Here is a 15066-nt window from a genome sequence, read left to right on the forward strand (position 1 = left end):
GCTGAGGCCTGGAAGGCCGTGTCCTCCTTCTGTGGCAAAGTCATGCTGCAGGAGGACGCGGAGAGGGCGAGGCGCGGCGAGGGGCGTCGCCGCCGTAGCGCCTCCCCGGACCCGCAGAGAGACGGGGGGTGGCATGCCTCCCCCCCGTGGAGGTCCACCACCATGCAGGGGCGGCGCCGTAGCCCCCATCACCCTCCCCACAACATAAGGGGAGAATGACCTCGACTGGAGGTGGGGAACTGATATCCCTGCCCCCATGCCGAGGAGAGAGGTTTTTTTTTTTTTTAACGTAGAGGAAATGTTTTATGCACACCCTTACTCCCCGGGGAGGGAGCAAGGGTTATGTTGGTCTCCCTGTCTGTGGTGCAAGGACTAACGGTGTACCAACTAAAACCTGTACGGATGCCTACCCGGGTGTTTGGGGGAGGAGGCCCGGGGACGCCAGAGGCATTACTTCCGGATGTCCTCCCCTCACCCAACCGGCCTAACCCTGTGTGCAGACCCCGTCGCATTGATAAACGCTACGGGGCCCGCACACGCCGCCTAAAAGGCAGCGCCTTCATCTAGTTGCGGCGCAGAGGGGCATCACCTCCACGCCGCGCCCCCTCAGGGTTTCCGGGAGGGCGGGGTCGGGGCTCGAGTCTCCCGCTTGAGCCCCGGCCCCCCGAGCCCCGGGGTGGGCCCCCCTCCCTTCCCCGGGAAGGGTTGGAATTCGGGCTGCACCCCGGGGCTCTTTCTTTGGTGTCCCTCCAGGGGCGGGCTCCCTCTCTCTCCCGCAGGATCGAGATTTGGCCACGCCTCGGGAGGGCTCCGTTTCCAATCTCGGGTGCTGTTGCGGGGAGCTATTGCTCCCGGAGGCAGCACCCCCCGACTCTCCTCGGCCAGGGACGGGGAGGCAGGCTTACCGGGTCCCCGCCCCCTGTCGAGGTCATCCTCCCCCTCTATTCGTACGAGAGTGAGGACGATGAGGGCTACGATGCCTCCGCCTTCTCGGAGGTGGTCCGATCGGCGAAGGCATCCGGCCCCCGTCTCCCGGCGGAGAGGGAGTTGCGCGGCGGCGACCTTCGCCGCGCCTCTCCCTCTCCCTCTCCGCGTTCTCCTTCCACAGCATCACTTTGCCGCAGGAGGACACGGCCTCCCATGGCTCCCCGCTCCCGACCATCGCTCTCACGATGGCCGGGAGCGAGAGGTCTGCCCCCACTGCGACCACTAGGTCCGCACGCTCGGCCGCCCACGCCGGACAAGCTTCTAGCGTGTGCTGCGCCGAGTCGTGCGGACAGTCGCAGTGGTTGCACTCCGCGGTGCGCTCGAGGAGAGAGGCCTATGCTCCCCGCGGCGGCAGCCACAACTAGGAGAAAGGGAGCCCTTCAGGGGTGTTGTCGAATCCCGATCCCTCTTGGGTAAGGAGGGAACGCACCCCTGGAGGGACAGAACGAAGAAGAGCCGGAGCGCAAGTCCGACTCCCCACCCCAGTTAGGGGGGAGTAAGACCCGCTCGGGGGGCCGGGGCCCGAGCGGGAGACTCGGACCCCGACCCCCGCAAACCACCGAGGGGGCGCGGCGCGGAGGTGATGCCCCTCTGTGCCGCAACACGAGACGGGCTGCCACAAAAACAACAAGTGGCGGCGTGGACGGATCCCCCAAGCTAGGGAGATTCGTTCACAGTGTCGGGTGGTAGGGGGAGGATGCCCGGACGAATGCGTCAGGCGATACCCGGTCCTCCCCCATATACCCGAGTAGGCATCCGGTGGAGTTTTATCTGGTATACCCCGTTAAATAGGGGGAGTCCAGCATAACCCGCAATCCTTCCCCGGGGAGTGCGGATATCCATAAAGGATTTCTCCACCGATATTCAAAAAAAAAAGAGCGGGTCGCGGGTTCGCAAAAGCATTCAACCGCAACTTCTCTCCGCGGTACGGACCCTCTCCCCTTTGTTAGGGGGAGGGGCCCCAACACGGGTGGTAAATAAACACTACCCATTCTCCGTTAGTTAGGGGCGACGGGTGGGGCCACAGCCGCCCGTCGCCGCCTTGTCTCAGGGGCTGCTTAATTGGTGTCTCGATACCCCCGCATCGGGACACCCGCAGCCCCTGTGGAGGAGGGGACTCTCTATTGGAGACGGGCAAAAGCTCTTCTCCGGGCCCCATCCCTCCTTCTGCGGGCAGGATTGGCGGCCGGGTCTGCCTCCCGATCCCGCTCCGCAGCCTCCTTCTGTGAGATAACTTCCTCGCAGAAGGAGACCATCGCCGATCATGACCTCTCGCTGTCGACCATGGCCTTGACCACACCCGGCAACGAGAGATCGCCTCCGATAACTTGTACCAGGACACGGCGCTGAGCATCCCACGCTGGACATTCTTCCAGCGTGTGCTGCGCCGTGTCCTGGTTCGCTCCGCAATGATGGCACCTCGTCGTCGGTTCGTGCCCCACCTTGTTATGCAGATACTCACCAAAGCATCCATACCCGGTGTGCACCTGCACAAGTCTGGAGGACAGTCCGCCGTGTTGTCTATACACCCATTCCATCAGGATTGGGCGGATAGCCTCGACAGCTCTTAGGCCAGCTCTAACATGAGCCAGCCTCTCTTGCCATTTGGCAAGTAAGAGCTGCCGAGCCGGGTGCTTTAAGGCTTTGGCCACTCTAGGGTTGAGGACTGCACCCTCATGGCGGATTGCAGCGCGTCTCTCATACAGATGCGCATACATCTCCGCCACAAGTATCCATGGTGTAGTCCCCGCCACCGCGCACACCGCCTCACAGGGGATGGTGCGATACCCCCGTGCGAGCCTGACCGCCTTTGCTCCGCATGGAGCAGCCTAATGCTGCTCTGGCTGGCGGCCAGATCGTTGACCCACACGGGGACCCCATACAGCGCGATGGACGCGCGAGCCACCCCCATGTAGAGACGGCGTACCCTATCACGAGGTCCCCCGAGATAATGTCACCCCGCCCCGGGCTACAGTCTCTTCCGAGAGGACCCTGACGCGTTTTACCGCGTCAATTGTGGAACGACCCCCTCGGAAACCATACTGCCTATCAGACAGATCGGGGCTCACTCGGGATAGGTGCTCTCCAAGGTGGGCAGCGACAATTCTTTCAAAGAGTTTGCCCGCCTCGTCGAGCAGGCATATCGGGCGGTACGCAGAGGGGGAATCTGCGGACCTTCCAACTTTGAGGAGAAAGACCAGCTTGGCCTCTTTCCAAATGGGGAAATTGTCCCGTCCTCAGACAGTTATTGAATAACTGCCTGAGTCGGTCCTCTAGGACGCTCAAGGCGAGAAACCAGGCTCGGCCGAGGATACCGTCAGGACCCGGAGCGGTATTCTTTGCTCTGAGTCTACGGACGGCCCCCGCCAGCTCTTCCTCCGTGACCCCCATGTCGTCGGTCCATTCAACTTCGACCGACGACTCCCCCGGAGGGTTGGCCCCCACTTCCCGTAGGGAAAAAAGGGTGGAAACCACATCCTCCAGGAGACGGGGATGGAGACTCTCGGTGACCGGGGGGGCGCTGGATCGCAGCTTATTGCTAACGATCCAGTATGGACGCCCCCACGAGTCTTTATCGAGAGTCTCCAAGAGCTCCTGCCATGCCTTGGCTTTCGCCTTCTTGATGGCTAACTGTAAAGACCTCTTGTGCTCCTTGTAGGTCTCGTATAGCCGTGCCGCCTCCGCCTCGCTGTGCCGTTTTCAGCGGCGACAGCGAGTGTTTGGCGCCGCGCGGTATTGCAGATCTTGTGAAGATCTGCGACGTTGCGCGACCACCAATACACTTCTCTGCGGCGCGGGGGAAGCTGGGACCGGGGCATTGACGCATCGCATATTTGCGTCATGGTTTCCCGGAACTAGGCAGCCCCCGTAGTCGCATCATCCGGCCCGGGAGGAGTATGTATTCTCCTCCCAGGACTTGGCGGTGGCGGCAGCCATCAAGGCGTCCCTGTCTAGGCGTTCGATTGCCCAACGGGGAGCCGTGGCTCTACTATTAGGGCGGCGGACTGACCGGCCTCGGAGAGAAGGATCGGAGACGTCCATCCGAATGTATAGGTGATCCGATAATGTCTCCTCTCCCATCACTCTCCAGCCAGTCACCATGCGCGCGAATGATGGGGATCCAAAGGTGATATCCACCACGGATTCTCCACCCCGTCGCACACAGGTGAGAGCTGACCCGGTTTAATACCAGGAAATCGAGCTCTGCGGCCCATTCACCTAAGACCTCGCCTCTAGCGTCTGTCACGGGGGAACCCCACTCCGCCGATTTGGTGTTGAAGTTCCCTGCAACTAAAACCGGGAGAGGACCGATTAATAACGGACCCCACCTGGGCCAGGACACGCTCAAATTGGGCGAGGTCTATGCTGGGTGATGTGTAGAGCCCCACAACAATTTCCCCCATGTGACGGTCACGAAGCCCATCCCCTTCTCTTTAAGGGAGAGCGGGAGGGAGTCAGGGCCGTTCCTGCCAATAATGTTCACAGAGCCGCGCTCATCGCCAAACCAGTTAACTCTGGGAGGGATGTAGTACGGCTCGGCGACTATTGCCAAACTAATATCCCACTCCGCCAGGACTTGGGACAGTAAGTCTTGTGCTCTGGCGGAGTGGTGATGTTTGTCTGGAGGAGGCGATGCGGCCGGTCCACTACGCATCGACCGCTATCGCTTCCTCCCGCGTCTCCTCGAGTTGGGCCGTTTTGTCCTTCTTTGATGGGAAGGAAGATTCGTCTTGTCTCCCCCTCAGCCACCTCCTTCCTTTTCTCCCTTTGAGGGAGAGAAGGGGGATTGGTCCTGGCCGATCTTGCAGCGTTTATTGGCGCTCTGTTTTTCCTCCTTTTGGAGAGTGGGGCGCAGACAATGCTGTCAAGCCGATGTCCGGCAGGCCTGTTTAAATCACTGCATAGCGGGCACTTAGGTATCGTTGTGGAACTACTGGCTGTGTGGCCAGAACCGCCGCAGCGATAGCATCTACCACTGCGGTCAACAGATGAGGTGCACCCCTGCCTGGTATGTCCTCTCTCCAGGCAGCGGAAATACCTCATCTGTCTAGGTTGTAACGCTTCTGCGCGTGCTACAACCCATCTTATCTTCAATCTGCCGGCATCCACCACCATTTTAGCAGCGAATGCCGGACACTGAACCCATATAGATCCTAGTCCGGAGAAAGAGCGTCTTATTTCACCCACCTTGACCTGTCCCTCCGGACAGCCGCCAATGGCAGCTACTGCCGCTACTACCTCCTTACTAGAGGCGATATCATCCAGACCGATCAAACGCATCTCAGCTTGTTTAATCGGTCTGGACACCTTTATCTTGTCACCCGGCAGTATCTCCCTAAACCTCTCTGCTAGGAGATCTGCTTTTTGGGAGCTTTCCCCGCCGGGGACCTCGTATAGAATGGCACCGGTGATCGCACGCCTCGGTCTGAGTGCGTCGATCCCGAGTGCCCCGAGGTCAACTTGACCTCGGACAAGGGAAAGCTCCTTGGCGACAATGTTGGCCTCCTGCCCCTTTGCCGCGGTGACGATGACCGCCGCGGTTTTGAGGGATGGGACATTGACCTTCTTGTTGGCTATTCCCTTGGTCTGGAGAACAGCCTTTTTATTTTTACTCTTCTTCTTCCCTTTTTGCCCCTGGGGAGGGATTTTAGGGGAAGAAGAAGAAGGAGGGGTTGGCTGGGGTAACCTGTTTACAGATCTTTCCGACCTCTTACTTCCTTTTCCTCCCTTCCTCACCACTGTGGCCCACTCTTCTGTAGTGGGTTTAGCGATGGTGGAAGCGGAGGAAACTATTGAGGACCCTGCTCGGGACGAGGAAAGCAAAGATTTATTCTTTGCCTTCCTTCCGATCCCATCGTCCCTTTTAGGAGGGACATTAACAGTCCCAGAGGCGTTCCTCCAGAACTCAGTTCTGATCGGAAGCTCCTCTCGGGCAACAGGCGACCCTCAAGGGCCTGGAATCGCACCTCTAATATATCCCCGACTTGGCGCAGGATACACTGCGTCAAGACGTCTCCCGGATTCGGCAGAGGGACCTGGTTATTACCAGCATTACCCCTCCTCCTCTTCTTGGAAGCTGGGGACCTCCTACCGGGAGACGATTGTGGGGATTGTTCCGCCTCAGAGGAATTGGGGGAGGCTGCCTTTCTCCTCTTGAGAGAGGCCAATTCGCATCTCATCTCCCCCATCTCCTTTCTGAGGCGGAACATCTCTTTACTTAAAAAGGCGTTGGCCTCTTCAAGACGACGAACCTCATCGTCTCGGCTACGATGCTTAGTTTAAGAGCAGCATCACTCACAACCTTGGTCACATCCCTAAGGATCTTGGTTGTTGTGCCTTTGTTGCTCTTGAACTTTGCAATTTTGTTGAGTTGCTCCGCGCTCATTTCGACCTGCGCCTGCAGCTTATGAGCCGGCATTTTGGCGATCTCTCGGCGTCTTTCCTCCATTGGTACCTTATCGCTAACGAGAATTTCCATCGACCGGGTATTTCTTCGCTCGCTCCAGTCTCTTTCCAGCTCTCTGTGGGCCTGCTCTATTTCTTCCTCTATCTCCAATTCGAGGAGATCCGCTTTGCTTTGGCGACACCCACATATGCGCCGGTGGTATAGGGGCGACGCTGAGACCTTTTCTCTTGCGAGGACGTTGACAAGTCTCCTGAGAGCGGGCTTTTGGCGTGGATGATGTGCATAGTTTGGGGTTTTCTTCCACATCAATCGCGTCCAGCATTTTAACAGAGGAATCATGACCAGATGTTGAGTTATCCCCCTATTTGCCGACTCCAGATATTGAGGTCCGCCTGGACCTGCTGGAGCTTCGACTACGGCTTCGGCTTTTACTGCGGTTCTTATAAGATGCAGGACCAAGTCTATCCCTCTCTCCGCTCTTCTCTGGTCTTTGAGCCTATCAGGGCCATCAGCGGAAACAGCGGCAGAGCGAGATCTGGTACAGATGGGGTCCATCGGGATGCGGAACTCCGGCTTCCTCGTAGACACCGCCTCATCACCCTCTGTAGCAGCGATAGCCATTTCGGCCCCCGGGTTCGCTCTCAAACCGAGGGATAGCCCATCGTTGGATGACGATGGAGAGGCACTTGGGACGATAATGCCTACATCCACCGAGCCCTGGGGTTCCGAGGCCGGTAATGAAATTCTCTTTCCTTGTACTTGCCATGTTTGTATATCAAAGAATTTGGTTTTCTGTCGGGGTTTCCTTCTCTTAGGATGTAATCGAACGACTAAATATTATTCAAAATTATCCGAGGATGAGGTCCTCTCACCTTGAGTAAATACGATCGCCAGCTTATTTATCCACCAATAGGATATTTGGCTGGAACAGCCAAGAATCAGAGTCGAGGTCCTGGGAATTTTCCGCTGGCCTCGCCTCGCTGCATCGCACCATCAGATCGGATGTCAAGATGGCCGCCGGACACGTATCGACGTATCGAACAATGGAATGGAAAATTCCGACGATGTCTCGTTGCACCTCGTCGCACTCCCATCCACTTAATTGTTTCTTTTTTTTATTTTCAGGTCGCCGCTGGACAATGGACTTCGTCGCTGGACCACACTGATTAGATGACGTCACCGACAGATATCTTTCTTCATGTAAGTCATCGTTGTTTTATTACTAAAATGTTTATTAGTTATTTTACTAATTTTCCCTTTTAAATCGGGGATGACAGTCAAGTAACATGCGACTGTGTAAATTACTAATTATTAGTAAGTGTTAGAAAGCAAAGAAAAATATTAGTGAATTATTTTAGTATGTACTTACCAGTTGATGCTGTCCTTCGATGTACAAGGTTTGGTGGCTCTCTGCGGGAGACCAGTTGCCTCGGCGAGGTTTCTGAAGAGAGTCTGCAGGCCGATGAAGAATGAACGGCAAGAGACCCGAGTATAAGTTCAAATAAGACTTTTATTTTAACAAGCTCTAAGTACAAGATTTACGGTTCGTAGTACACTGGTAAGTCTGCTAGTTATTTACTGTTGAAGAGCTGACGGTCAAATGCACGGAAGACTGAGCTGCGCTCCCTAAGGTGCCGGTCAGTCCCTACTCCGCGCTGGGCATCCACAGTGGTAGGAGAGTGTGCGCGCTCCCGGGCGTAGGCGGCCGGCCGCTATTCGTTGCTATAGCGGTCCTTCTTCCTCGAGCTGACCGTGACGTAGTGAGTGCGCTTTTATGTGGGGATAGTGGGGACGACGGAGCTGTCAGTTGCGTTTATGCGTCGAGCTCATTGATTTAATTTTACAAAGGTAAGATTTTTATAATAGTATTCTAACCATCGGAATTATTGTTATTTGCATGCATGTATTTTCCAGTATAGAATTTTGAGCTCTATTAAATAAAATGTGAATGGACCTTCTAGCATGCTCCGTTCAAAAGTAACATCTTATTTGTTATGTAATAATTGCATGAGTCTAATTAATATCATGATTAATAAATTCTGATGTAACTATCATAATTACAATTGTTTTATATTATAAAATATTCGCTTTATATATATATACAGGGTGACCCATTTTAACTTAGGCAGCCAAATAACTCGAAAAATAAGCAAGATAGAGAAAAATGTTTTAGACAAAAGTTGTATGGTTTCGAGGGGGCCATAAGATGGTATCATTGGTTTGACCTTGAAGAGTCATTTGAAGGTCACGTGAAGGTCACTTCAATTTTTTTAAATGGAACATCCTATATATTTTTGTACATTCTTGTAGCTCATCTTGAGAGCTTTCCAAAACACTATAATTAAGTACATTTTCGTTAAGTACTTTTTGAGTTATGAGGCTTGAAATAATTTCTTAATTTTACATAAACCGTAAAATATCTTGTAAAATATTCATTTTTCGATTACCTTACCTTAATAGTTTTATGTACAAAATAATGAGAGGAATCAATTGGTGTAAAGAAAACACATAGTTGTTTCGAAGAAAAAATATGTAATTTGCAATTAACAATTCCATATTTTTTCTTAAAAACAACTATGTGTTTTCTTTACACCAATTGATTCCTCTCATTATTTTGTACATAAAAGTATTAAGGTAAGATAATCGAAAAATGAATATTTTACAAGATATTTTACGGTTCATGTAAAATTAAGAAATTATTTCAAGCATCATAACTCAAAAAGTACTTAACGGAAAGGTACTTAATTATAGTGTTTTGGAAAGCTCTCGAAATAAGCTACAAGAATGTACAAAAATATATAGGGTATTCCATTTAAAAAAATTGAAGTGACCTTCACGTGACCTTCAAATGACTCTTCAAGGTCAAACCAATGATACCATCTTATGGCCCCCTCGAAACCATACAACTTTTGTCTAAAACATTTTTCTCTATCTTGCTTATTTTTCGAGTTATTTGGCTGCCTAAGTTAAAATGGGTCACCTTGTATATATATATATATATATATATATATATATATATATATATGTATGTCAAAGGGTAGTTTTCGGGTCAATTTCTCAGATGAATCGGCAGTTTTGAGGACTCGTGGTGTTTTTCAGGTCGGTCCTGAAAGTTATATATGTCTATCGGCAGTTTTAGGGACTGTCCTGAAAACTACCGTTCTATCATTTTTTTCATATAAAGTCCTCAATACTACCAATAGATAGAAAATTTTATACTAAAAGTGTATAACTGCATTATTAAAAAGATAAGCTTTATATAAGTTGTATATATTTACAGATAGTTTAATTACAATATTAACTACTTGAAAAACCTTATATAAAGTAAATATATACTCTCTTAATATATAAAATTTGTGAAGTCCTTATAACTACCGTTGGATATATTTGTAAATATATAAATAAATAAGTTAAGGAGAAATTCCAATCCAGTTAACATTTTTTCGAAAAAACTAATTAAGAATGTTCTAAGTTGGGATCAATATCAATATTTAGAAATTTCGGCTTTTTGAAAACGACTTCGCAACTGGTATTATCTCCCTCTCCCCCAGCCCCTTCACACGTAAAACCTAAAGTGCGACATAAGCAGACGATAAAACACGAAAAAAAGCATATATTAGGAATTTATGAGGTAATTGAATGAAGACGTTCGAAAATATTATAATTCGTGTACAAATGGCAGTTTTCAGATCTTTATAAAACAGCGGAATGGCAGTTTTCAGGTCTATATAAAACAATGGAATGGCAGTTTTCAGGTCTATGTAAAACTACGGAACGGCAATTTTCAGATCTTTCTATTTTCGGCAAAATTAAGGTCGGAATTGCAAAATTTCTTTAAATGATTCCATTAACAGCGATTTACACATATCAAGAAATATAATTAGAGTAATTTTCTAAAACAATATGCAAACATAATGAATTTTACTTTTTCAACGGTTTTTTACCGCATATCATCACACATAATGCTATTTATACGTAAAGTCACGAAACATGTAAAACTGATAATGTGACATAAGGTAATAAAGCACAAAAGAAAACATATTAAGAATTTATGAAATAATTGAATGAAGGCGTTCGAAAATATTACAATTCATGTACAAATGACAGTTTTCAGATCTATATAAAACAACGGAATGGCAGTTTTCAGATCTATATAAAACAGCGGAATGGCAGTTTTCAGGTCTATCTATATAAGACAGCGGAATGGCAGTTTACAGGTCTATATAAAACAGCGGAATGGCAGTTTTCAGGTCTATATAAAACAATGGAATGGCAGTTTTCAGGTCTATGTAAAACTACGGAACGGCAGTTTTCAGATCTTTCTATTTTCGGCAAAATTAAGGTCGGAATTGCACAATTTCTTTAAATGATTCCATTAACAGTGATTTACACATATCAAAAGATATAGTTACGCGAATTTTCTAAAACAATATGCAAATATAATGAATTTTTCTTTTTCAACGGTTTTTTACCGCATATCATGACACATAATGCTATATATACGTAAAGTCACGAAGCATGTGAAATCGATAATGTGACATAAGGTAATAAAACACAAAAGAAAACATATATTAAGAATTTATGAGGTAACTGAATGAAGGCGTTCGAAAATATTACAATTCATGTACAAATGGCAGTTTTCAGATCTATATAAAACAACGGAATGGCAGTTTTCAGGTCTATATAAAACAGCGGCATGGCAGTTTTCAGGTCTATATAAAACAGCGGAATGGCAGTTTTCAGGTCTATATAAAACAATGGAATGGCAGTTTTCAGGTCTATGTAAAACTACGGAACGGCAGTTTTCAGATCTTTCTATTTTCGGCAAAATTAAGGTCGGAATTGCACAATTTCTTTAAATGATTCCATTAACAGTGATTTACACATATCAAAAAATATAGTTACGCGAATTTTCTAAAACAATATGCAAATATAATGAATTTTTCTTTTTCAACGGTTTTTTACCACATATCATCACACATAATGCTATTTATACGTAAAGTCACGAAGCATGTAAAACCGATAATGTGACATAAGGTAATAAAGCACAAAAGAAAACATATATTAAGAATTTATGAGGTAATTGAATGAAGGCGTTCGAAAATATTACAATTCATGTACAAATGGCAGTTTTCAGATCTATATAAAACAACGGAATGGCAGTTTTCAGGTCTATATAAAACAGCGTAATGGCAGTTTTCAGGTCTATCTATATAACACAGCGGAATGGCAGTTTACAAGTCTATATAAAACAGCGGAATGGCAGTTTTCAGGTCTATATGAAACAATGGAATGGCAGTTTTCAGGTCTATATAAAACTATGGAGCGGCAGTTTTCAGATCTTTCTATTTTCGCCAAATTAAGGTCGGAATTGCAAATTTGTTTAAATGAATCCACTAACAATGATTTACACATATCAAAAAATATATTTACGAGAATTTTCTAAAACAATATGCAAATAAAATGAATTTTTCTTTTTTAACGGTTTTCTACCGCATATCATCACACATAATGCTATTTATACATAAAGTCACAAAGCATGTAAAATCGGTAATGTGACATAAGGTAATAAAACACAAAAGAAAACATATATTAAGAATTTATGAGGTAATTGAATGAAGGCGTTCGAAAATATTACAATTCATGTACAAATGGCAGTTTTCAGATCTATATAAAACAGCGGAATGGCAGTTTTCAGGTCTATATAAAACAATGGAATGGCAGTTTTCAGGTCTATGTAAAACTACGGAACGGCAGTTTTCAGATCTTTCTATTTTCGGCAAAATTAAGATCGGAATTGCACAATTTCTTTAAATGATTCCATTAACAGTGATTTACACATATCAAAAAATATTGTTACGCGAATTTTCTAAAACAATATGCAAATATAATGAATTTTTCTTTTTCAACGGTTTTTTACCACATTTCATCACACATAATGCTAATTATACGTAAAGTCACGAAGCATGTAAAACCGATAATGTGACATAAGGTAATAAAACACGAAAGAAAACATATATTAAGAATTTATGAGGTAATTGAATGAAGGCGTTCGAAAATATTACAATTCATGTACAAATGGCAGTTTTCAGATCTACAGGGTGAGCCATTTTAATTAACGCACGCAATTATTTCGGAAACAAAGCGTTTTAGAGAAAAATGTTTAAGACAAAAGTTTTATGGTTTCGAGGGGGCCATAAGATGGTATCATTGGTTTGACACTGAAGAGTCATTTGAAAGTCACGTGAAGGTCTCTTCAATTTTTTTAAATGGAACACCCTATATATTTTTGCACACTCTTGTAGCTTATCTCGAGAGCTTTCCAAAACACTATAATTAAGTACCTTTTCGTTAAGTACTTTTTGAGTTATGAGGCTTGAAATAATTTCTTAATTTTACATAAACCGTAAAATATCTTGTAAAATATTCATTTTTCGATTATCTTACCTTAATACTTTTACGTAAAAAATAATGAGAGGAATCAATTGGTCTAAAGAAAACACATAGTTGTTTTGAAGAAAAAATATGTAATTTGCAATTAACAATTACATATTTTTTCTCAAAAACAACTATGTTTTTTATTTACACTACTTGATTCCTCACATTGTTCTGTGCATAAAAGTATTAAGGTCAGATAATCGAAAAATGAATATTTTACTAGATATTTTATGGTTTATGTAAAATTAAGAAATTATTTCAAGCCTCATAAAACGAAAAGTACTTAATGAAAAATTACTTAATTATAGTGTTTTGGAAAGCTCTCCAGATAAGCTACAAGAATATCCAAAAATATATAGGGTGTTTCATTTAAGAAATTCAAGGTGACCTTCATGTGGCCTTCAAATGACTCTTCAAGGTCAAACCAATGGCACCATCTTATGTTCCCCTTCGAACCAAACAACTTTTGTTTGAAACATTTTTTTCTTAAATGCTTTCCTAAAGAGATAATCTAGTGGAACTTTTAAAATGGGACACCCTGTATATACAGGGTGAGCCATTTTAAGATACCCACCACAATAACTTTTTTATTTTTGAATGTACAACAAAATGTTTCAAATAAAAGTTGCTTGACTTCGAGTGGGACAGAAGATGGTGGCAAAAATTTGACCTTGGATAGTCATTTGAAGGTCACATAAAGGTCACCTTCAATTTCTTAAATGGAACCTACAATATGTCATTGCATATTCTTGTAGCTTATCTCGAGAGCTTTCCAAAACACTATAATTAAGTACTTTTTGAGTTATGAGGCTTGAAATAATTTCTTAATTTTACATAAACCGTAAAATATCTTGTAAAATATTCATTTTTCGATTATCTTACCTTAATACTTTTATGTACAAAATAATGAGAGGAATCAATTGGTGTAAAGAAAACATTCAAATGGACTTGAGGCTGCTGCATAAAGCATTTATAATACTACACTTGGAAATTCATTTGGTACGTTCATTAATTATTATATTTAAACATTATTTTGCATATATGTATATGTACTTTTTATTACTTTAATATATTGTGGAAATGTTCACTCATGAATATTCTTCCTCGAAATGTTCACTAATGAATATTCTTTTATCCACAGCGTAGCACGTTCGTCGGGTGATGCAAGTGTGACGCGAACGTAGGGGAGATAACGGAGCGAGCGAAGGTTAACCTTGGACGCTTATAAGAAGACTTATAATTCTGCATGCATAAAGAGTTATGTATAAGATTTTATTCATTTTTTTTTTACCAAAGGTCTATAAGAATTATTATTCATAAGTATTAATACTTTAATTAATTCAATACATTTCATTTATTTTTTGGTCTTATATTTTCTATATGTATATGTATATAGGCGTCTATAGAATATTAATTTAACAAATCTTCTCAATGACTTTAGCATTTATTAATATTTTATATCAATAATTTCTTTATATGAACTGGCTTCTAAAATATTTGTTAGCATTTTATGGTAGGTTATACTTCTATAGGACCAAATATTATTTTAATTATTAATTTTTTCAGCTTTCAAGATTCGAAATTACTGCAGCTATTTATGGCAAGCTGGCCATATTATTATGAAAAAAATACATGCAGGATCATAAGATTGTCTATTAACAAAATTCAGGTATGTATTATTTTTATGAATATTTTACCTTACGATATTTTACATAATTCCCTTTTTACATTATTGTTATATTTTTCAGGTATCGCTATATCATGGTTTCAAGATGTTTAACGGATATAGACGACTCGATTTTTAACATTAAAGCGACAGTGAATATACAGGGTGTCCTATTTTAAATAACGACCTCAAATATCTCCCGAATACGTTTTACAGAAAAATGTTTCACACAAAAGTTGTATGGTTTCGAGGGGGCTGTAAAATGGTACCATTGGTTTGACCTTCAAGAGTCATTTGAAGGTCACGTGAAGTTCACTTCAATTTTTTTAAACAGAACACCCTATATATTTTTGCACATTCTTGTAGCTCATCTCGAGAGCTTTCCAAGACACTATAATTAAGTTAGTTTTCATTAAGTACTTTCCGAGTTATGAGGCTTGAAATAATTTCTTAATTTTACATAAACCATAAAATATCTTGTAAAATATTCATTTTTCGATTATCTTACCTTAATACTTTTATGTACAAAATAATGAGAGGAATCAATTGGTGTAAAGAAAACACATAG

General features: G+C 44.6%; 2 protein-coding genes across 2 annotated transcripts; both read right to left on the reverse strand.

Annotated features, from left to right (window-relative positions):
- Positions 1–2249: 2249 nt before the first annotated feature.
- Positions 2250–2705, reverse strand: LOC145962402 (uncharacterized). The gene has a single exon (XM_083083464.1). The coding sequence runs from the start codon at positions 2703–2705 to the stop codon at positions 2250–2252; it is 456 nt and encodes a 151-aa protein (XP_082939590.1).
- Positions 2706–3096: 391 nt separating this feature from the next.
- LOC145962403 (uncharacterized) lies at positions 3097–6176 on the reverse strand. Its single transcript, XM_083083465.1, has 4 exons — positions 5894–6176; positions 4554–5789; positions 4178–4278; positions 3097–3618 (listed from the first exon to the last, which is right to left on the reverse strand). The coding sequence occupies exons 1-4, from the start codon at positions 6174–6176 to the stop codon at positions 3097–3099; spliced, it is 2142 nt and encodes a 713-aa protein (XP_082939591.1).
- Between the last annotated feature and the right edge of the window lie 8890 nt (positions 6177–15066).

This window comes from Camponotus vicinus, unplaced genomic scaffold (genome assembly GCF_025532165.1).
Source record: "Camponotus vicinus isolate PSW18456_S1 unplaced genomic scaffold, iyCamVici1.0 SCAF_12, whole genome shotgun sequence".
Classification (NCBI taxonomy): domain Eukaryota; kingdom Metazoa; phylum Arthropoda; class Insecta; order Hymenoptera; family Formicidae; genus Camponotus; species Camponotus vicinus.

Bases quoted from the DNA above. Each gene is read 5' to 3' on its own strand.
- LOC145962402 (XM_083083464.1), bottom strand. From the start codon at position 2,705: ATGTATGCGCATCTGTATGAGAGACGCGCTGCAATCCGCCATGAGGGT.
- LOC145962403 (XM_083083465.1), bottom strand. From the start codon at position 6,176: ATGGGGGAGATGAGATGCGAATTGGCCTCTCTCAAGAGGAGAAAGGCA. The intron at 5,790-5,893 runs GTTCTGGAGGAA...CGTCCCGAGCAG, and splicing joins GAGCTTCCGATCAGAACTGA to GGTCCTCAATAGTTTCCTCC. The intron at 4,279-4,553 runs GTGGGATATTAG...TCCCGGTTTTAG, and splicing joins CTGTCCCAAGTCCTGGCGGA to TTGCAGGGAACTTCAACACC.